Below are 24,418 nucleotides of genomic sequence, written 5' to 3'. Positions count from 1 at the left end.
ATGACGAACGATGACACGACCCTCTCGTATCCTCACAGAGTGCAGAAACAGAGATTAGACAAGCAATGTGGTAAGTTCATGGACATGTTTAGAACTTTACACATTAACATTCCTTTTGTAGACATGTTGGAACAAATGCCAAAGAACGCGAAGTTTCAAAAGGAGATTCTCACCAAGAAGAAAAGGTTTGAAGGACATGAGATAGTGATGCTTACGGAAGATTGTAGTGTGTTGCTATTGAAAAAACTGCCACAAAAGCTCAGAGATCCAGGGAGTTTCACAATTCCTTGCACAATAGGTAGTATTCATTTTGATAAGGTTTTATGTGATCTAGGTGCTAGTCTAAATTTGATGCCCTTTTCAATTTACAAGAAACTAGGCCTAGGGGAAGTAAAACCAACCATTGTTCATCTTCAATTAGCGGATAGGTCTATAAAATATCCTAGGGGAGTAGTAGAGGATGTCTTAATAAAAGTAGATAAACTATTTTTCTCGATAGATTTTATTGTATTAGATATGAAAGAAGATCAGGAGGTGCCTCTAATTTTAGGAAGACCTTTTCTAGCTATGGGTAGAGCATTGATAGATGTTCATCAAGGAAAACTAATCTTGAGGGTAGAGGATGAACAAGTTGAATTTAATGTTTTTGATACTATGAAATGTCCACCCAAGTTAGATACTTGCTTTGAGATTAGTATCCTTGATGACAAAGTAGCGGAAACCATAGAAGAAAACTGCCCTAGCTCACCCCTAGAAAATTGTTTAGTCAACTCTAGGATTATGGAGGCTGAATTTGAGAGGTTAGATGAACAACAATTGAAGCCTTATTTGTATGGTGGATTGAAGAATAAAAGGGCTTGGATTTTTCTAGATGATCCAGATTGAAGGAGTCAAAAAGTCGAGCTTACCATTATAATAAAGTGCTTATTGGGAGGCAACCCAAGCTCTCTACTTTAATTTTGAATTTTTTTTTTGAGTTTATTTTAGATTTTTGTTTAATGTGTTAAGTTGTGAAAACTTGGTTTGGTTCAATATGTTAGTTGTTTATGTTTCACTCATAAGTTCCTTTATGCACACTAAATTGGCCAAGAAAGGCACATAGTTTGTTTTCTTTTGACTAGATTCCCGATGACTATTGGATACGACAAACAATATGCATGCCTTAACAAGACTATCTCCACATAAATGTTATGCACGAAGAGTATTGTAGTTGTTCTCTTTGCACATTGAGGACAATGTCCATCTCTAAGATTGAGGGTAAGGAATATTATTATTATTTTTTTATGGCCAAATTTAGTTTCATTTGATGGACATCTTTGAATATCTTTTGCTTTGAATTATCTCTTTAAAAGCTTATGGGTGGAATTGTTTTAGGTGTGTTGTCGGTTCAAGAGTTAATGCATTTTGTTTTGTTTTGGAACTCATACATAAGTCAATGATAAGACCATGATTGTGAATTTATGACATTAAGATTTTATTTAACTTTCATGTAGTGTAAAGATGATAGTAGATGACAATTGCATTTAATTATGACTCTCTTGGGAATGGGTTTGATTGGTTAAATAATTCAAAAACTTAGAGACATTTTATGTTTGTTTTTATTGGCAATAATTTTCTTGTTAAAATTGTGCATAAACTCTAGAACTCATTTGATAAACACTTGAGGCAAAATCCTAGAATCCGCATTGCTTAAGATATGATTTAGGCAATTTTCTTTGGAACGATTGAGCCTTTCAAGCCAACCTATATTATTTTATCCCTAGTTAACCCTTTGAGCCTATATATACACTTGGTAAGCTTTATTTATTTATTTATTTATTTTTGTTTTGTTTTAAACCCACTATATCTCACCTTGATGATGAAGCCTAAAACACTTTCTGACCCATCTCATTGTGAAAGACTTAATTTGGGGTGACCTTAGAAGAAAAACTCATGAAATGAAGTGTGGTAGAAGATAATAAATATATCTTTTGGACCACAACTTGAGTATGTGCAATGAGATAGGCTGGTAGTTGTGAAAAGAAAACGAAAATGATAGTAGAAGCAAGGTGGGGTAGACAATTTTTTTATGAGTTATTATCTTCGTAAGAAAAAAAAAGCCAAAGAAAAATTTGCAGAAAAATGGGAAGAAGTAGCTGGGGAGAAGAACTTGAAATGAGGTACATTACATGAGGGTTTTTGCTAATGTTGGAAGGAAGAGTTCCATCAATGTGAAAGGGTAGAGGGTGAATGAGAAGGGAAGCAAGGAGCAGATTGTTCATGGTCATTTACTGTAAATATTAAGTCTCTTATATTTTGTTAAACATTCCTTTCCATTCTTTTGTAAACCATTACCCTAGCCTAATGTTACAACCATGATAAAGACCTAATGATCTTAGGTTGTGATTGGATTCTACATTAGTGGAGAGTGGTTTGAAAAGTGAGCCTATGGAGTTTGATTGTACATTTTTTTTTTCTTTTCTCTTACTTTGCCTATAAAAGCTATGCATAAAATCATCCAAGTTTTTGGATGAATGGTTTGTGAATGATTATGAGAGAGTCAATAACAAAAGTGTAGTTGAAATTTGCTTATTCTTTATATTTGCGTGTTGTTAATTATTTGATTTGTTCACATTGACACAATTTTTGAGATAATTATATGTATGGATCCTAAAATGTTTGTTTGAGTCTTTAGTTTTGAGTCTAGGGGAGGTTAGATTTGGATGTTTGTGGGTGTCATCGTTGGAAACTCTCATGAGACTACAACTTGTCCAACTAGGGCCCCTAGGGGTTTTGCATATGCTAAATGCAACTGTGACAATCTATGGAAATGATTTAGGATAGTTTAGATATAAATTTTATTTTGTTTTTGTTTTCAAGCTAAAAGACTTGTTCTAGCGCTTAGCTTGCTAGGCACTAGCAAGAAGCTGGTTGGGGGTTGAGATAAGAGCTTGAAAATACACATTTACTTAGTGGTTCATGGGGATTATTTGTGAGAAATTAGGCTTAATTTGGTAAAGTTGCTTGATATTTTCATAATTGCCTTTTATGGGATCACGGGTGTGTTTGAGTGTTTTTCAAGTTATTAGTGCTAAATGTTATGCAATGCTTGAATGAAGAGTCATATCAACAACGGAATGACTGACAAGTAGAAACAAACGGATCAAGAATCGGAGTTGAATTGAAGAAGTTACAGAGGTTTGAAGTAAAGAGAAGATTCTAGATTACGCTTCATCTTGAGCATTCCTTGTTCTTTCAAAAACATCTCGAGCTGTAGAACTTGGATTAATACAATTCTTTGACTATTGGAAAGCTAATTCAAAGGGCTATGTTTCATATGCTTACGACATCTCCAAATTCTATTGTTATCATGCTTTGAAATCAACATCTCTGAAGTGTTGTGGAATGATGCGAGATTTGGACTAAAGAAGAAGAGTTTGTAACGCCCCACTTGAGGTACGTAGTTATTGTTTCTTCTTTTGCTCTTATTTGAGTTGGTTTCTTGGTAATATTGTTTGGTTGACCTTTGATTGAGTGTTATGTTGAATACTTGCCCTGAAATTGGTTGAAAATAGAAGAAGTTCAGTGTTCCAAGCTTCGCCGGGGCGAAGAAGAATCTTCGCCGCGGCGAAGAGGTGTTGAAGCCACGGGAAGCTGCTGGACAGTTTCGCCGCGGCGACAGAAGCTTCCTCGCCGTGGCGACAGGCCGACCAAAATGTTTGTTAAGTTTTAGATATTTTCTTCCCTAAGGGCAATTTGACCATTCTACCCCTAATTAGCAGGAAAAGTGGGGAGTAAAATGTAAGGAATTTTTATGGAGAATATGTTGCTATGGGGGTGTGTTTGTAATGAATCAAAGGATATAGATAGAATTCCCAAAGAAGAGTAAGGGCAAAATGGGAATGCTTGTGTATAAATTTCATTAAAAGGAATTAAGTCATTGCAAACCCTTCATTCTTCTTCTCCATCGCCACTCTCCTCTCTTGCTTCCTCTCAAATTCTCTTTCTTTTGATCAAGGAGTTTTAAAGGGCTTTTGGAGTGATTTGGGGTAGAAAATCAACCTAAGGCATCCTAAGGTAAGGATTCTTACTTTGGTTGTGAAGCTTTGTGAGTTTTTGTATATATTGAATATTGAGGGTTTTTGTTCTTTTGTTTAAGAGTAGAGAAAAAGTCAAGCAAACCAAGTGAAAGGAAGAGTTAGTGAAATCTCTCCATAACAAGGTAAGTAAACCCCAACCCAAGTTGAGATTTGGGAATTTTCTTGATTAGGGTTTTGATAGCACTTATGTATGTGTGTTATATACATGTTATATGCCATGTTATTGAGGCTTAAATAGAGATTTCTAGTGCTTTGTGATTGTTTATACCTTTCAAATATAAGAAGTGAGTTGTGGGTTGGAAAGGTAGTTTGAGATGGAATTGAAGGGGTATTGTGGAACCCTTTTGGAAGTGTCTTTCTTTGGCAGGTTTTGTGGCTATGTGAGGGGGTTTCTCCCCATTTTGGATGGTTAGAGAAAGATTTAGAATCATTGCTATAGTAGAGTTTTATGATGCACTTGAGTTGTTTGATGAAATGCCTAATAGAGGTTTGAGTATGAGTAGTGAACCTTAATTCTTGCAACATTGCATGTTGGCATTTCATAAGTGCATTAGTGGAGATGAACCATCCATAGGCATTAATTGTGCATTGAGAAGTGACCTAAGAAAGAGTAGGAAACTTTGTGTATGCACTTGCTCTATGAGTAGAGAACTTTGTGGATGCAACTACTCTAAGGGTAGAGAGAATGAGAAGTGCTAGAATAGAGTGAATGAGAAGAGTATTAGAAATGGGTGAATGCTTTGTGATCATCACCCGACAGTTATGAGAATCGGGTTGATGCTTTGTGATCACCACCCGAATAGCCATTAGAGATGGGTTGATGCTTTGTGATCATCACCCGACAGTTATGAGAATCGGGTTGATGCTTTGTGATCACCACCCAAATAGCCATTAGAGATGGGTTGATGCTTTGTGATCATCACCCGATAGGCATTAGAAACGGGTCGATGCTTTGTGACCATCACCTGGTTAGTTATTAGAAAAGGGGTTGATGCTTTGTGATCATCACTAGATATTTAGTAGAGATGGGTTGATGCTTTGTGATCATCACCCGATATTTATTAGAGATGGGTTGATGCTTTGTGATCATCACTTGACAGTGATTAGGAACGAGTTAATGCTTGGTGATCGTTACCCGAAAGTCATGAGGAACGGGTAGGTGCTATGTGGTCTCCACTCGATAGTTACGAAAACCGGGTAGGTGCTTCGTGATCCCCACTTGGTAGTCACTAAGAACGGGTTGGTGCTGTGTGAATTCCACCCGATAGTCATGAAGAGTGAGATAGTGCTGTGTGAACGCCATCCGGCCGTACCTCCGGTAAGATGAGGCCATGACGTGTAGTAGGAAACAACAGAAAGTGTGAGGAAAGAATTAAGAGTAATACATACGGGGATAGATAGATAGAGGGTTTTACTTACTGAGCAATATTTTGTACTCACCCCGTTATTTTCCTTTGTGGATGCAGGATCTAGGTGATGATGCAGTCGGAGGGGCGTCAGTAAGCGAGGAGCAATAGCTACACTGTTTCCCCCTGTTTTGTCTTTTAAAATGGCATTTTTGTGAATGACGTTCTTTGTGTACAAAAGACGAATGACTAATAATAAAAAGGAAAAGTTTTGGGCCCATTTTCTATTGTTATTATGCATGCATTGTACTAGTTTACAGTAGTTGTTACAGAGTTATTACTGTGCCGCAACATACTTTGTCCATAATTGACCACACTGCAGCACAATGCTGGGGCATAGTCACGACAGTTAGGAATTTTTTTCTATTTTTTTATTATGAAAATAGGGTTAAAAGTCCTAAACTAAATAGAATTAAGGAAAATAAAACCATAACCCTTGTGGGATATAAATAGAAGTCTTTTAGCATTATTTTGGAGATTCTTTGGGGAAGAATTAGAGGAGGCTAATGCAAGAGAAGATTGAAGTGACATAATTTTTGGAGCAAAATCATAGAAAAATTTTTCTTTGTTTCCCCTTAAACTCATGTTTCTTATTTTAATAAAGATGATTTTTTCTTTTATGTTGATTATGAACTAATTTTATTTTCTAGGGCTAAGATGTAGCCTAATCTCTTGATTATGTATTGAGTTATTTATGTTGATTTAATAAGATTTCTTCATAAGTTTTATTATGCTTAATGCTTTTGATTCCTAAGGGCCCAAGAATTGAATGAACTAATAGACTAGGTTGAGATCGAGAGATGATACTTAGTTGGTCTACGGTAGTAAAACCATAAGTTGAGTGAACGTTAGAGATAGGTTACCGCAACTTGTGAGGTTTTGGTAAACTCTATAAAGCATAATGATCTCCAATTGCTTAAATCTGATTAGAGACCATTAGGGTTAGTAGATTAATTTGATAATTGTTCGAGAGAAAGTTATCAGAAATTTAGGGAGTTTGACCTATAGGAAGAGCTTAGTAAAATTAGCATAAGTGATCGATACATATGAATAAGAGTTGGTGTGAAATTTATGCCTTAGGTCTAGTCATCTTGCTTTAAACCCACAAATTTATTTTAATCAGTTTTCTTTTAATTTCAATTGTTTTTTTATTTATTTAGGTTTTCCTTGATACAATTTGGATTAATCAAATAGTAATAAGATAGTTTAATTAGTAATTTATAATAGTAATTCCCTTAGGTTCGATATCCGTATTCTTATCCACGACAAGTGAAATAGCAAGAGACTCACCATTGCCAAACTTAAGTTTCTCTACTCCATCAAAAACCTTGTTGATATTCAACTGATTTAGGTCAAACCAACATGATCTATTGCACCGGAATCCATATACCATACAGGGTAAACTAGAGAATAAGTAGTGGCGAGAGCAGTGTGTTGAGGTATTAACATAGTTGCCAGGAACTAATGTGGAAGAAGGCGATTGAACCTCATGTTCTAAGGCAAGCGAAGCAAAGTGTGCTTGATTTTTGGCTGATAATTGCTGACTAGGTACACTGAAGCTCAGAGAATTACTAAAATTGTTATGCAAAGAGTCAAACTGAGGACTTTAAGTCTGCTATGATACAACATAGTGTTGTTGATTCACAAGTTCTGGTTGAGTGTTAGCAACCATTTGCTGGCTAGCATGAGTAAGTTGTTGAGTGGCAGGATGAAAGTTTTTGATAGGTTGCTAAGAAAGCTGACCAGATGGTAGGAATTCTGGTAATTCTGGGAACTATTCATAGTTGACTATATGTTACCATTATAAGTGGAATTAAATCTATGGGAACATTGGATTGCTAAATGTCCAACTTTATTGCAAACCTGACAAATCAGTCTATTTTGTCCATTATTTCTATCCCTCCCTCTGCCATAAGACACTGGACCAGGATATCTTGGACTAAATGTGGTAGCACTATAATGGATAAATGGTTGAGTAGTTGGAACAAATGACTGAGCAATTGGGACAGTGTAGTTTTGAGGGCAGTGATGATTACTAAGAGAGTTCAATGAAGGTTCAACACTAGGAAAACTGTCATGTACCAACTTGGGGTTATTGTGATTAGCTTGAGCTACTAAATTTGGAACATTAAAACCACCAGAACTGCTAATCAAGGCTACATTTGCAAAGCTACTGTGTAGGCCTATTGAGTTGAATTTTTCCAGGTGTATCTCATACTTTTGAAGCAAGAATTAAACTTCTTATAAAGTAACAGAATCAGCTTTTGACTCAAGCATGGATGTGAGATTAACTACTACAATGTCGTACTTAGGCCCCAAACCTTCTAATACAAACTGTATCAAGTCTTGATCATATATAACTAAGCCACTTGTAGCTAAACTTTCCGCAATCTCCTTCATTTTCTTAACATAATCTCCTACTCCCTTTTTGTGTTGTTTGAAATAAATTTTTGAGAGGTAAGGCTCTAGCCTTTGAATAAGTGATAAACTCACTTTCTAAAGCAAATAGATTTTAGTGGAAATGACACTTAGATACATAACTGAACATATCCTTTGAAATCGAAGCTAACAACCAACTCAATAAGCACTTGTCAGTTTTCTTCCACTAAATATATGCTGGATTGATTTTAAAATTAATTGAATCACTACTTGCCCTAGGTTTAGTACCAATTGAATTTTGTTCATTATCAATTACAAGACCACCGGGTATAAAAGGCGAAGGACAAGGAGATCTACCTAATAGATGATCCTCCAACTCATGTGATCCAATTGTGAAAAGCACTTAGGAGCTCCGAAACCTATAATTATTTCTTGTTAGCTTTGGGCTTATGATTTGTACGTTTGAAGCAAAACAGAGACAGTTTGACTTGATGAGTCACATATCACTCCTTCTACGCTGTTAGGCAATGGAAATGACGAAGAATCTTTAGCCATTGACGTGAGTTAGGGCTTTGATACCATGTGAGAAAACTCTAGAAAGAGTAAGAACATGGGAGAAAAACAAAGGAAAATGCTTTATCTTTATCTTAACAAACTTTTTGTCCCAAGAACCTGGGTTTATGTACAAGCTCAGTATGTGAGATGAACTAAGTTAACAAACATAACAGCCACAACATAATCCTAAACTACGTCATTTACATAAAAGCAACCTGCTCCTTAAAACTGTGTCATTTGTATAAAGAGCAGCCTACTCCTACTAGCTTTCATTCCTAACACTTTTACCCATCAATCTTTGCATAATCAACATGGATGATATCTCTATACGAGTGCATTAAGACTTAGTAAATATCAAAATTGATGTGGTTTCCTGGGCTACTACTAGTTAGAGGCTTAGAGCTCTTAAGTACTTGACACCAATGTTTCGAAAACCGGACCGGATCATGACCCGTTCAAGGGTTCGGTTTTTGGTTTGACCAGTTTGACCAATTGGATCGGTCAGTTGGACTTATTCTATAAAATTACATTTTAGTCCCTAAATGTTTGAAATTTATCAAAAACACCCCTATAATTCTCCCTTAAGGTTTGAAATCTATCCAAAACACCCATGTCGCGCGAAGAGAGTGGTAATGCTGGCGGCAGCGATGATCGACAGCTAATCAAGTTTGGAATCATGGGGCTTTTGATGTATATGTGTCGGCGAATCTGATGGTGCTGCTAGGGAGTTCCATCAGCGTCGGAAATCGCCGGAATCAACAAAGAATTCCGACGGTCGCATGAAGTTCAAGTGGACAGCAAGCGATGAAGGTTGGACGACGGCCACTGAAAATGGCAGGGTTTTGTCTTGGAGATGCCGTCAAGTCTAATGACAGTGTTTTCTCCCTCGATCGGTGCCGAAATCTGGCAGGATTCAGCCGCGATTGGACCCCGATTTGGCACTATTCCGGCAGTCCAACCACGGCCCAATCCGGTTTAAATGTAAATAGTGGTTTTGACATAATTCCGGACCTGATATGCCACCGGTTACCGGTTTGACCGGACGGTCTAGTCTGGTTTTCAGAACACTGCTTGACACTAATAGGTCGAAATATTTCGTTCTTATTAAATAAAATCAACTGATTTTGCTGACAAAAAACGGAAATTGCTTTCCATAAAAAACAAAAAGAATTAGCATTCTATAAGTTTTAATTTTCTGTATTTAGTTTTGTTAATTATTAAAGCTTTAAAGTCAAATATAAGCAGTTTTACTTATTATTCAGCTTTAGGAAGTTAGCTTGTTACTTGTTGGAGACATTAATGATGTTATTTGAGCCCGTCTAGATTTCTTTTGAAACCTGTTTTAAAATGCAATATATTAACAAGTTATCTTTTAATTTCAGTTTTAGCAAATCTTGATTCTTAAATAAATAACAAGCTATTGAAAACACTTGGAGAAACCATTGGGAAGCACTTGAGTTAAAAGAGAGCTCTTCCTAAGGATCTAATTTATTATCGGTTCGATAATATTATTAAATTTATAATAATATTAAAATAACAATAATATTGTGCTTATTAAGTTAAGATTTCGACTGTTTATTTCAACTAATATAGTTGATTATATGATAATAGATATAATAAGTAACTAGATTTGTAATTCAGGTGATATTGACATATAAGATTCCACAAAAGCCAGGATACAAAATTGTGATTCAAATTTTCTATGTGTAAACATCACTTTTAAAATAAAAATAAAAGATGATATATCGTGTTTTCTTATTTAATCTAAATTTGGTAGCACTAAGGATCAAAGAATATTTGTGGGGCTCCGCTATAGCTTGGGTCTGCCATATGCTGGTTCATCCCCTGCTTAAAGAAAAAGTCTTTGATGAGGCAATAGTTTTATCCTTAAAACAAACAAAAAATCTACTCTTTATCCTTAAAGAATATGCTACATGTTGGGGAGAGAGTTGAAGATTTAACTCACGTTAGAGAGTGTGATTACCCATTTTAAGTGTTAGGAAACGATCATCTATGATAGCAGAAAACAAAAATAATTTACATGATAAATCGTTCCTTAGAACCAAGATCAGGACACAAAAATTACAATTTATACATTATAATAGAATTTGCAGAAAAATCAGTTTAATGTTTAAGAAACCATACCCACGTTTGGAGGCTCCTCCAATTTGTCTTGGAATGGGTTTCGCTACCAACCCAAGTGTAGGATCAAACCAATGTAGTCCACACAAAGACAACCTCAAGGAATTAAAGAGGGGTTTGCTAGATCATCTTTAGCCTTTAAGAGCCAAGATAAAAATCAAATGAAATATTTGATTCAACCAAAAGAAATCTAGCGTGGGAGAGAAGAAAAGGGGCTGGAATATTTTGCTTTCAATGATTGAATGAATTAATTAAAATAATTGCACACTTTGCCCTATTCCATCATGGAATAGGCTTGGGCTCCAACCCAAACACCCCTTGTATCCAAACAGCTCCTTCAAGATATTTTAATTTTAATTATAATTGTTATTTCAATTAAATTCAATTAATATATATATATATATATATTTCATATATTAACATTTAACAACAATAATAATTCATTCGCATATTTAATTTAATTAACAAATTAAATAAAGGCTACGACCTCAGCAAATTTAATTGCATTGTGAAATTACCAAATACCCTTTTTGCCTAAAAACACGAAAACACCATTCTTATAAACCGGTTCTTTAATTATCTTGTGTGTGACCCGTAAGCTCCTTATCATACTGGCAGTGTGTATTACCACGATTAACACCAATTAATTGTCTCACTATACACAGATCAAGATTGGCTCCTAGCAAGGCATCATGGCCACCCGATAGATTCGGATTTAGCGAAGCAACTACCTATCAACAATATAGTTACTGTGCAATCCAATCCTTTTATCAAACGTTATCTCGACGAGACCGAGGCATAAAAATAGTGTCAACCTCAGTTACTCTCGATACTAAGTATTCAGTTATTGGACCAATGACCTGAATTATAAACTAGATAGAAAAACAACTCAGTCCCACTGTGGCCACAGTTTTAGTGTCATTGCCATTTACTAAATTGTGCTGTGAGATAACTTCTCCTATACCTGGGAGTGGTGAATCCTTTGTCTATCCACCATAGTCTTGATACACTCCTTAATGCAGCCAATCACTACCGTATTGACAACTCTGAATAGAACTGCGTTAAGCTAGTGTCAAACCACACCAATCGGTGCACAAGACACTCCGGTGATCTCAAGTCTAAGGATCACATGCACTACCATTCGTTTGAGGATTTGTTCTGTAGACACTGGGGTTACCATTCATATGGAATCCTTTGGTGGGTTAGTCCAGTGAACTTGCCTATAACAAGCACCCATGCGTTACACTAGGTTGTCACCAAACAACCTTGACAAGTGAGATCAGTCACTGCCTTTCGACAGGGTCATTCAACACTATGATAGCCTTACCGTATTATCTGTGCCCTTACTTTAGAATAATACTAGGGCTACAGACGTTTCTAAAATGACCACCATATGTGCTCATAGGGTTCTCACTATCAAGATTTGAAACACTTGATACCCTCATCGCGGTTCTACCATTCTAAGGACATATATCAATACATACAATGATGATTTACATGATATAGAATAAAAGGCCTTTTATTGATCAATGAACATTATTACAAAGAGTCAATCCTATAATAATTTATTGGTTCTTGGGCATCTACTCTAACAATCTCCCACTTGCACTACAACCAATCATTCATGTATTTAATACTAACTGATTTCAAGGGTCTTTCATGCTTCTACTATGACAGAGGCTTTCTTAGTGGATCTACGAGATTGTCATCAATGTGCACTTTACTGATCTGCACAAACCCTGATTGCAATTGATAATCATCTTTGTCCGTTTGGAAACTAGCATCACTGTATCCTCTTACAGTGAGCTCATCTTCCCCTCCATAAACCAAGAACATATCCCTAGTCCTCTTTAGGTACTTAAGAATATTCTTGATAGCCATCCAGTGACACTCACCTGGATCCAATTGACATCTACTGCAAGTGCTCAAAGCACATGAGACATGAATCCGAGTACATAGCATGGCATACATGATGGATCCAATTGTTGATGCATATGGGATCCTCTTCATCCTATCTCTCTCATCTTGTGTTCTAGGACACATAAACACCATGTGACGTTAGAAGAAATTCCTTCTTGGACTCTTCCATACTGAATCTTTTCAGTACTTTGTCAATATATGCACTCTGACTTAGGCCAAGCAACCTACGCGATCTATCGCAATAGATCTTTATTCCAAGGATGTAGGCTACTTCCCCTAAGTCCTTCATGGGGAAGCACTTGGATAACCAAGTCTTTACCAACTGCAAGTTAGGTATATCATTCCCAATCAGAAGTATGTCATCGATATATAACACTAGGAATGCCACTGTACTCCCACTCACTTTCTTGTAAACAAAGGGTTCATCTTCATTCTTGGTAAAACCGAATTCTTTTATGGCTTCATCAAAATGAATGTTCAAACTCCTAGAAGCTTGCTTGAGTCCATATATGGATCTCTGCAACTTGCATACCCTATCAGCTTGCCTATCAAGAACGAAACCATCCGGTTGTGTCATATACACATCCTCTTCAATGTTTCCGTTCAGGAAAGCTGTTTTGACATCCATTTGCCAAATCTCATAGTCATGATATGCAACAATTGCAAGCATAATCCGAATGGATTTAACCATGGCAATTGGTAAAAAGGTTTCTTCATAGTCAATTCCATGAATTTGTTTGAAACCTTTGGCAACCAGTTGTGCCTTATAAGTATGTACCTTGCCATCCATGTCAGTCTTCTTCTTGAAGACCCATTTACACCCTATGGGTTTTACCCCTTCAAGTGGTTCCACTAGAGACCATACTTGGTTCTGGTGGAATCCATCTCTGATTTCATGGCTTCAAGCCATTTAATGGAATCTGGATCTGATAGAGCGTCTTTGTAGGTTCTGGGTTCATCGTCTTGGTAGACTAATGTGTCACCATGTTGAGTCACGAGATAACCGTATCTCTTAGGCTTATGGCGTACTCTCCCAGATCTACATAGTTCTTGTGCTACCTGAGATGGTTCACTTTGATCCACGGTTTGTGGAGTAACCTCTTCATGATGTTCAACCATTTCCTATGGCACATCATCCTGTCCTTCGTCTAGTATAATTTGTGGTTCTAGAACTTCATCGAGTTCTACTTTTCTCCCACTAGTATTTCTTAGAAAAAATTCCTTTTCTAGGAAGACACTAGAATGAGGAACAAAAATTTTACGCTCTTCTGAGTGGCAGAAATAGTATCCCTTAGTCTCATTTGGATACCCCACAAATATACATTTACAGGATTTTGGGCCCAGCTTGTTCAAAGTCAATTTCTTAACATAAGCTTCGCAACCCCAAATTCTTAGATGAGACAAGTTGGGCCTTCGCCTGCTTCATAGTTCATATGGAGTCTTATCTATAGACTTTGATAGCACACGATTCAAAACATGAGTCATAGTTTCTAGGGCATAACCCCAAAACGATGCAGGTAAATCCTTAAAACTCATCATGGACATAACCATGTCAAGTAAGGTCCTATTCCTCCTTTCTGACACTCCATTGTGTTGGGGTGTATACGGAGGGGTGAGTTGTGATACTATCCCACATTCCTTCAGGTATTCAGAAAACCCTGAGCTTAAGTATTCGCCTCCTCGATCTGACTGAAGAGCTTTAATACTTTTGCTTAATATATTATGTACTTCATTCCTAAATTCATTGAATTTATTAGAGGCTTCAGATTTATGTTTCATTAGGTAGACATAACCATATCTACTGAATTCATCAGTAAATGTGATGAAGTATGAATATCCACCTCTGGCCTCAACTGTTAGTAGACCACATACATCACTATGGATGATGCCTAACAGCTTAGTAGCTCTTTCACCTTGTCCTATGAAAGGAGACTTGGTCATTTTGCCTAACAAGCATGACTCGCATACCTCAAATGACTGAAAGTCAAAAGGGTCCAAAACTCCATCCCTTTGAAGTTTTGCAATGCGGGTCTTATTAACATGACTAGATCTACAATGCTAGAGGTATGTCTGGTTTTGATCGCTATGTTTAGCTTTCTTGGTTTCAACATTGAGAATATCATTATTATTTAAATCAAGAACATATAATCCATTATATAACCTTGCAATTCCAAATAGAGTACCATTCAAACTAAAGGAGAAGGACAACAATCCATTAGATATCTCAAAATGATACCCTACATTATCCAAAGCAGATACTAAAATAATATTTCTCGAAAGAGAAGGTACATGATAACAGTTATGAAGTTCCAACAACAAGCCTGTAGGCAAACATAAACAGTAAGTCCCTACAACCAATGCAACCACATGTGCTCTATTTCCAACTCGTAGGTCCACCTCTCCCTTGGCGAGCACTCTACTCTACTTTAGTCCCTGCACATCAGTACAAATGTGAGTACCACATCCTGTGTAAATGACCCAAGATGTTGAGGGAGAGAAGTTAATCTCAATCATAAACATACCTGAAGTCGTAGCATCTGTCTTCTTCTTGCTTGCGAGGAAAGCCTTGTAGTGTTTCCTCCAGTGGCCAGGCTTGCCACAAAACAAGCAGTCTACTTTGCCCTTCCCTATGCCACTCCCAAGCCTAAAAGCAACCTGTTCTTTGGGTTTAGGCTTGGGTTTGGCCCTGGCCTTACCCTTGCCGTTAACTTTTCCTTTACTGGCAACAACTAGTAAAATAGGCTTGGACTTCTTCAAGTCTTGCCCTGCAGTCCTCAGCATGTTCAAAAGCTCTGACACGGCTTTCACCATCGTGTTCATATTGAAGTTCATTATGAATGGTGCATAAGAGTCTGGTAAGGATTGCAGAATCAAATCCATTTGTAATTCTGCATCCAACTCAAATCCCAAAGTCTCAAGCCTCTCTATGTGCTCGATCATCTTGAGCACATGAGGACCAACTTGGGCTCCCTCAGTAAGACGACTTCCAAACAGTGCTTTTGGCACCTTGTACCTCTCATGTCAGCATTCCGTTCAAAAAGCTCCTTGAGGTGCAGCAGCGTCCATATTCTCATATTGCTTTTGTAGCACTGGTGTCATAGATGCTAACATCAAGCATTGAACGCCATCAACATCATCAAGGAATTTTTGATAAGTATCCTTTACTTCCTGAGTGGCATCAGGATCAGGCTTAGCCATGTATGGCTTTTCAAGGATATACAATTTCTTTTATGACTTGAGTATAATCCAAAGGTTACGATACCAGTTTGAGAAATTGGATCCATCCAACCTGTTTTCTTTCTCGATTATCGGTCGCAGGTTCATTATGCTCATTTTGGTGAATCTACAATTGCAGAAAAGATAAGGTCATTATAAAGTTCCTTATTATTTAATATGGTCTTTTATTAAACGATGCTCCCACTATTTTACTCAAGTCAATAGCCCTCACTATTAACTCGTGAAAGCCTGTTGGCTTTCCTAGTGGACTGAGATCCTATTCGGCCCATTTCAAAACTTCGTTTTGGCAAACAAGCCAAAATGGGTTGATTAGGTAGGCTAACAAACTTAATCCACACCAGTTGATAGCTCCTATTATCAACCTCAAATGTGAAGAAGCCAACAAGCCAATCACATAATCCAATGGACACTACATGCCATCGTCCTCAAGTGTGATTCTCAGTATCAGTAGAGTGGACACTACATGCCATCATGTACACACAATATGTGTACTTCTCTACTTTGCCTATGACGCGTTTATCAACCTTCGCTTTGGCGAACAAGCAAAACCATCATTTTAAGTCGACCCATCATCATTAAGGAAAACTCTAATGAATTTTAACCTCCCATTGGTAGAAGTGTACCCTTCGCTTTGGCGAACAATGTTCCAACGAATAGTAGTTTGATTAAAACCATGGCGATGGAAGGCATACGTGACTTAATATGCTTTAATTGAGGGTTTATTATTTGATGTCTCATTAGATTATTATCTTTGTTAGAATGATATTGTTTGGCATGTTATTGAACATTCACCTTAGCATGCATTCTATACAAAATACAAAAACGTGCTGATACATGGCCCAACTAAAACCTATTTGCTCGAGCCTAGAGGAATTGGTAGGTCACCTAGAGGTCCTGTAATAAATATCTTGAGTCTTCAAGTACGATTGCCTCGTCATTTGCTCCGTCTCAAGTACATTACAAAAACATCATACTGAATTTACAATAAAATTAATCTCAAACTAATTTGACATCAATAAATTTAGAAACCTCGATTTACATTCGAGGGGAATAAGATGAGAAGAGAATGTACATGGAGAAATGGGAAATAGGCAGGACACACATGTCCTATTTTAAAATTTACAACCATACATACCCAAAAATAATTTAGAACATTCACTATAGGTCATAAGGCTCATATACCGGGCACCATGCAATATACAAAAAAGTACATAGCATGCATTTAAAAAACAATCATTTTTGAATTGAGTGGGTTAATTATTAATTACCCTCTTATATGTGCAGAATGATTATTGACTTTATAGGTTATTAAAAACTATAGTTTGGTCCCTTCGCAAAAAATGCAGAATTAGGACAGCAGCTTCATCGCCGCGGCTAAAAATTCCAATAGGAACTTCACCACGGCGAACTCTGGAAATCCCAAAATGCATAGTTCACGTTTTTGCAGTTTTTTAATGTAATAACACGAATCCAAATCAAATAGAATGCACAAACATTCGACCAGGATACCAACCAACCAATATAACATTCATCAACACATTATTGAACAAATTTATCAATTGAATCATTCATTCAACAGTAGATTTTGTAGATTTTGTAGATTTAACAAAAATAACATGTTATCAACCAAATACATGTTATAAATCACATAATAAACTGTAAAATTTGGTACCTCTGGCTCTGATACCACTGTTAGGAAACGATCACCTATGGTAGTTGAAAACAAAAATAATTTACATGATAGATCGTTCCTTAGAACCAAGATCAGGGCACAAAAATTAAAGTTTATATATTATAATAGAATCTATAGAAAAATCAGTTTAACATTTAAGAAACCATACCCACATTTGGAGGCTCCTTTAATTTGTCTAGGAATGGTTTTCGCTACCGACCCAAGTGTAGGATCGAACCAATGTAGTCCACACAAAGGCATCCTCAAAGAACTAAAGAAGGATTTGCTAGATCCTCTTTAGCCTTTAAGAACCAAGATGAAAATCAAATGAAATATTTGATTCAAGCAAAAGAAATCTGGCGTGGAGAGAAGAAAAGGGGCTAGAATATTTTGCTTTCAATGATTGAATGAATTAATTAAAATAATTCACAAAGTGTTGCACTTATATAGTGCACACTTTGCCCTATTCCATCATGGAATAGGCTTGTGCTCCAACCCAAACACCCCTTGTATCCAAACAGCCCCTTCAAGATATTTTAATTTTAATTATTATTGTTATTTCAATTAAATTAAATTAATATATATATTTCATATATTAACATTTAATAACAACAATAATTCATTTAAATATAAGCGAACACGTATTTAAATATAATTTCACTTATTTAATTTAATTAACAAATTAAATAAAGGCTACGACCTTAGCAAATTTAATTGCATTGTAAAATTACCAAAATACCCTTTTGCCTAAAAAGACGAAAACGCCCTTCTTATAAACCGGTTCTTAAATTATCTTCTATGTGTGTGACCCGTAGGCTCCTTATCATACCGACAGTGTGTAGTATTGCAATTAACACCAATTAATTATCTCACTACACAGAGACCAAGATTGGTCCCTAGCAAGGCATCATGGCCATCCGATAGATTCAGATTCAGCAAAGCAGCTACCTATCAATGATATGGTTACTGTGCAATCCAATCCTTTCATCAAACGTTATCTCGATAAGACCGAGGCATAGAAATAGTGTCAACCTTGATTACTCTCGATATTATGTATTCAGTTATTGGACCAATGACCTGAATTATCAACTAGATAGAGCAACAACTCAATCCCACTGTGGCCACAGTTTTAGTGTCATTGCCATTTACTGAATTGCGCCATGAGATAACTTCTTCTATACCTGGGAGTGATGAATCCTCTGTCTATCCACGATAGTCTTGATACACTCCTTAATGCAGCCAATCACTAAAGTATTGATAGCTCTGAATAGAACTACGTTAGGCTAGTGTCAAACCACACCAATCGGTGCACAAGGCACTCTGGTGATCTCAAGTCTAAGGATAACACGCACCACCATTTGTTAGGGGATTTTTTCTGTATACATTGGGGTTACCATCCATATGGAATCCTTTGGTGGATTAGTCTAGTGAACTTGCCTACAGCAAGCACCCATGTGTTGCACCAGGTTGTCACCAAACAACCTTGACAAGTGAGATCAGTCATTGCCTTTCAACAGGGTTGTTCAACACTATAATAGCCTTACCGTATTATCTATGCCCTTACTTTAGAATAATACTAGGGCTACAGACGTTTCTATAATAGCCACCATATGTGCTCATAAGGTTCTCACTATCAGGATTTGAAACATTTGATAACCTAGTCACGGTTCTACCATTCTAGGGACATATATCAATACATACAATGATGATTTACGCGATATAGAATAAAATGTCTTTTATTGATCAATGAACATTATTATAAAGAGTCAATTCTACAATAATTGATTGGCTCTAGGACATCTACTCTAACATTAAGTGTAGCGGAATATTTACCAAGTAGATTAAACATTTCAAATTTGAACACATCAAACTCAAGAGCAAGAAACAAAGAACACGGCCATTTATATGGTTTTGCTAAATCCACTTTTAGCCTACATCCATGACACATTGTCTAGATCAAAACAATCCACTAAGTTCAAAACATATTACAAGATGTAGTTCAAAGCTGATTTAAGTTGCAATAAAAAGAACTCCCTGTTCAACTTTACACTTAGCACCACACTCTGAGTCCTTAACATGTAGCAACTCCTTTGGATCTTCTTGACACTGGAAACACACTCGTGAATAGCTTGCAAACCGCCAAGCTTCAACTGTCGACACCACACACCAGTATCAACAAAGGAACCATGTTTCAAGGGTCATGAATAATGTGTTCGATATAGTGAGGTTTTGGCACAAAATATGGAAATGAACCTTGAACCTTAAGAGAAGAGAATTCTCTAAGAAATTCAGAGTACTATTAAACAAAAAGTCATAAGGTTAGATTCATACACGCAAGAATGGGTATAAAATAATGAAGAATTTCTTGCTCAACAATATAGTGTCAAGTCAGCCAACAAGGGACTGACCAATGTTTGTCCAAAAAAAGAAAGTTTCTCTTCTTTTGGTTTGGACCACAAAACAAATTGGTAAAACAACTTTATTCCCTAGGACCACTTAAGGATGTTAGGACACATGTAGAAAGGTCCTAAAAAGTGAGAGACAAAGATAAACAATATTTTTTCACTTTTTCAGACATGCAACTCGTGCTGAGTTGTAAATATCTAAAGTGAGAGTGAAAACACAAACTAGTGTGCACACACACTCTAAACGAAACAAGCCAAGACTCAAGTATGGAAATTTGTGTACACATAGAACTTATGTGCACACATATAACAAAGGACATAACTGTTGTGCATACACACAACTCATAAGTTTGACAAATATGAATATTTCACACTACACCTAGATATTACCTTTCTAATTGATAATATTTAAAATGATAGTTTATAAACAACATAAACATTTGTAAGAAAATGGTTATGGAGTGTAACACCCACATTGAGGTACGTAACTCTATTTTTGTCTTAATGCCCTTAGTATTACTTATTTCAAGGTGAAAGATTGAAAAAATTTTCGCTCTTTGTCGCGGCAAAGGAATTTTGTCACCGTGGCAATGAACTCTCTGCCCAATTCGTGTTCTTACAATTGTAGACTTTGTCACGGCAAGGAAAGAAGTTTTCCGCAGCAACGTACACTCTGGAATTTCTCACCGAGACAAAGAAACAATTTCGCAGGGGCAAAGAACTCTCTGGAATTTTTGAGAAAATTTTGAAAAAATTGCTTAAGGGCAAAATGGTCATTCCATCCATAATTAGTTGAAAGAGTGGGGAGTAAAAAGTAGTAGAATTTCATGGAGAATGCAATGGAAATGAGGGCATTATTGTAATTGACCAAAGGCAAAGATGGAATTTCATAGAAAGTGCTAGGGTAAAATGGGAATCTATAAACAATATTATGTGATATTGAGAGTTCAAGAAGAGAAACCCTAGCCACTTCTACCGCTTTTAACGCCACCTTCACCCCAAATTCTCTCAATTTTCTTCACCAAATTTTCAAGGAAATTTATAGGATTTTGGCTAGATTTTGGTAGAATTTCAATCCTAAGCATCCAAAGGTAAGATTCTTACACCAAGATGTGAGATTAAATTTTTTTAAGTGTTGAATTCTTATAGTTTTATATTCTTAGGGTTTAAGAGGAAGAGGAAATCCACCAAAGAGAGATTATAGTTTTGGAATTACTCAAATTCAAGGTAAGTAAATCCAACCGTAGCCATGATTTGAGCAATAATTGTGTAGAGAAATTCTTATATGTATTTATTTGCTTGAATTTTGAGAATTATTAATGGAACTAATGTTAAATGATGGTTAGAATTCCACCATCAGAAGTAGTGTTTGTGTATATGGTGATTGATGGAAGTTTGGATGAGTTAATAAAGAATTTGAGTAGAATTATGGAGTGTGATTTCCTGGCCAGGTTTGGTGTCGATTTTAAGGAGCTTTGCTCCAAATTTTGATGGTTAGAGATTGATATGGAGATGTAATTCACCAAGTGTTTAGTTTGTGCATACAAATTGTTTGATGAAATTTCAAAGTGAAGTGCATGTATGAATGTGATAGCATGTTATCTTGATATGAGTTTGTAGATGGTAGAGAAAGTAGAGAATGACATGTCCACATGCCATGTTGTATTCTTGCATTTAAACATTTGATTTTAGAAGGAATAACAAGAAAAAGCCCATCTACATGCATATAAGAACACTAAAGAACAGAGAGAGAAAGAAAGAAAACAAAATTACTAAAGAAAATAAAAGAAAAGAAACTGAATACTAATTTCTAAAAGAAAGATAAGAGAAGAGAAGGTTGTTGCGATGGGGGACCCGTGAGTGACAAAGAAGAAAAATAACCCGCATGCACGATGCCTTCAGTAAGTGACATAGGAATAAGAAAGAAGAATTTGTATAGTCCGTAAGAAGCGCATGTGGATGAGGATTATACCCATGAAAGAATTTGAGAATACTCACATGGCCAAGGTCCCAAATCCATTCCTTAACCGAGTCCGATTGGCAAAGAAAGAATAGAATAGAAAAGAAAGAAAGAATAGAAAAGAAAAGAAAGAAAGAAAGAATAAAAAAGCAAGAAAGAATAAAAAGAAGAGAAACAAAGATAAGAGAATTAAACAAAAGAAGGAAAGTAGCACAAAAAAGAAAGAAAACTGAAAAGAAATAGAAAACAGAAGAGAAATAGAAAACAGAAGAACAGAAAAAGAAAATGTTGTGGATAGAAAAATTTGTGCATTGTGCATATGCATCATGCTGTTTCTACTATCCTGAGTTAGTTTCCCTATTTGTGCTTACATATCAGTAAGTGAGAAGTAAGAATTTTAGAAAGAACAAAGAAGAATAGAGAAGTTTGATGTAAGGAAAGAAATTCAGAATACGAGTAATAAAGAAAGACGAGTAGCATAGTGGATTTACTTACTGAGCAATTAGTGGTCACTCTATTGATTTCATTGTTTTTGCAGGTAATAGGTAAGAAGCGGTCAGAGGGAACATCAAGAAGTGGAGGAGAACGACACTACTGTCTAATTGTATTTTGAATTTGTGTATATGACTTTCTTACTTAATGTAAAGAAGTTGTATATGAAAGTAAAGTTAGTTTTGGGCCCACTATCTTATACTTATATACATATATGTTTTCTATAACATATTTAGTGATTTCGTATTATGTTTCCCAAAGTATACTAGCTAGAGAGACTTATTACATTTTTGGTATCAGAGCAAAGATTTTGGGATTTGACAGTGTGCCTCTCCTGCCGCATTGACATTCTGAAGTCGACTGTTGTAATTTATTTCTTTCCTTATTTATAGCAGTAGATGAGTTAATTTAGTTAACAAAAAGTGTTGGTGTTATATAAACGAGACGTAAGGCCGGAGCAGGTAGTAAGAATACAATGTGTACGGGAGAACCATCCAATCCGATAGAATCTACTCCCCTTATCCTTAATGAAGTGAGGATCTGTAATATTATAAAAAAAGTATTGGTAGAGAATTGGGGAAGAGCTAAACCAGAGAAAGTTGAAACCCCAGTTATTGTACCGACCATCAGAGAAGAAAGAGAGAGGTCAGTGCCCCTGACAGTGTAGAATTGTATTGAACCTATATATAGGCTGCCAAGTCAACATCAGCCGTCAGAATTCAGGGGTACAATGGACCCAATAGTGGCAGAAGAGTGATTTAGATATGTAGAGCACACAACGACACTTTTCCTTATGACTGATTGGGAGAAGATTTGGTATGCGAGCTTTCTGTTTAGGGGTGATGCCCGAATATGGTGGGAATTGATGGAGGATACCTATGATATAGCCTTTATGACCTGGGGAGATTTTAAAAGGTTTTTTGATACAGAATATAGAACAGTTGATCGAGTTCATGAGAAGACTAAAGAATTTATTAGCTTACATCAGGGGTCCAGTTCAGTGAAGGAGTACTATGTGAGATTTAATTCCCTTACAAGGTTTACGCTTGGTGTATTAAGCACACCAGAGTTGAGGAGGGATAAGTTTGTGCATGGGCTGAAACCAGAGATAGCTCGGGATGTGATGGCAGGTGCCCAGCCCACTCAGACCTATAGTGAGGCTTTGGAACGAGCCCTACGGGCTAAAATATTTGTGAATAAGCTCACCCCAAAAGTTCCATCAGCAGCAGTACCTAGTGATCCACCTCCCGCTCCACAGAAAGATAGAATTGATTTCCCGAGAAATAGGGAAGTGAGAAATAAGAAAAGATTTCAACACAAGAAGAACAGAAGAGATTGGCAGAATAAACGGCCAAGGAGTACTGATTTTCCCTCATGTCAGAAGTGTGGGAGAACTCGTTTGCGGTAGTGTCTAAGAGAATTGGGCCGGAATATGTGTTATAGATGCCGGCAGCCAGGACACGTGATAAAATACTACAAAGCCCCTCTTGCACCTGCAGCACAAACATCGATAGGTACAAATGCTCAAGTGTTTACAGTAGCATAGAGTGAAGCTGAGGCCAGTCCATCTGTGATTACTGGTCAGTTATTATTTCATTCAATTCCCCTTTATGCATTAATTGATTTTGGAGCCACACATTCATTTATTACACATGGGATGATAGAGAGATTAGGTTTGAAACCTATTATAGTGAATCAGCTTATTAAGATAGAGTTACAAGATGGTGTTAGTGTGGTAGCTCAGGAGATGCTTCCAAGGGAGTCCGTAGTGATCCAGGGAAAAGTGTTGATCGTGGATTTGATTGTATTTGACATGCCCAACTTTGATGTTATTTTGGGCATGGATTTCCTAAGGAGATATGGAGTAGAGATTGATTGTCGAAAGAAGAAAGCAAGATTTAAACTTGATGATGGAGATAAGTTTAGTTTCAGAGAGGGCCACTAGCTTAGTATGTTAATTAGTAGTGTAAATGCGAGAATGATGTTAAGGAAAGGGTGCTCTGGGTATATTGCCCTTGTGGTGCAAAATAGTGATGTCCCACAATCGGAGATTTAAAGTGTGCCAGTAGTTTGAGAGTTTTTAGATGTATTTTCAGAAGATTTGCCAGGTTTACCTTCGAAAACAGAAGTAGAATTTAGCACTAAACTGGCACTAGGGACAACACCGATTT

At 36.6% G+C, this 24,418-nt stretch overlaps 1 protein-coding gene across 1 annotated transcript; it reads left to right on the top strand.

Moving 5' to 3' along the window:
• On the top strand, positions 1–885 carry LOC116116499. The gene has a single exon (XM_031402563.1). The coding sequence runs from the start codon at positions 1–3 to the stop codon at positions 883–885; it is 885 nt and encodes a 294-aa protein (XP_031258423.1).
• The last annotated feature ends 23,533 nt before the right edge of the window (positions 886–24,418 follow it).

Source organism: Pistacia vera, unplaced genomic scaffold, assembly GCF_008641045.1.
Source record: "Pistacia vera cultivar Batoury unplaced genomic scaffold, PisVer_v2 Contig778, whole genome shotgun sequence".
NCBI classification, from domain to species: Eukaryota; Viridiplantae; Streptophyta; class Magnoliopsida; order Sapindales; family Anacardiaceae; genus Pistacia; species Pistacia vera.
The sequence above is the reverse complement of the archived record's forward strand: the minus strand, read 5'-3'. Positions and strand labels throughout refer to the sequence as shown.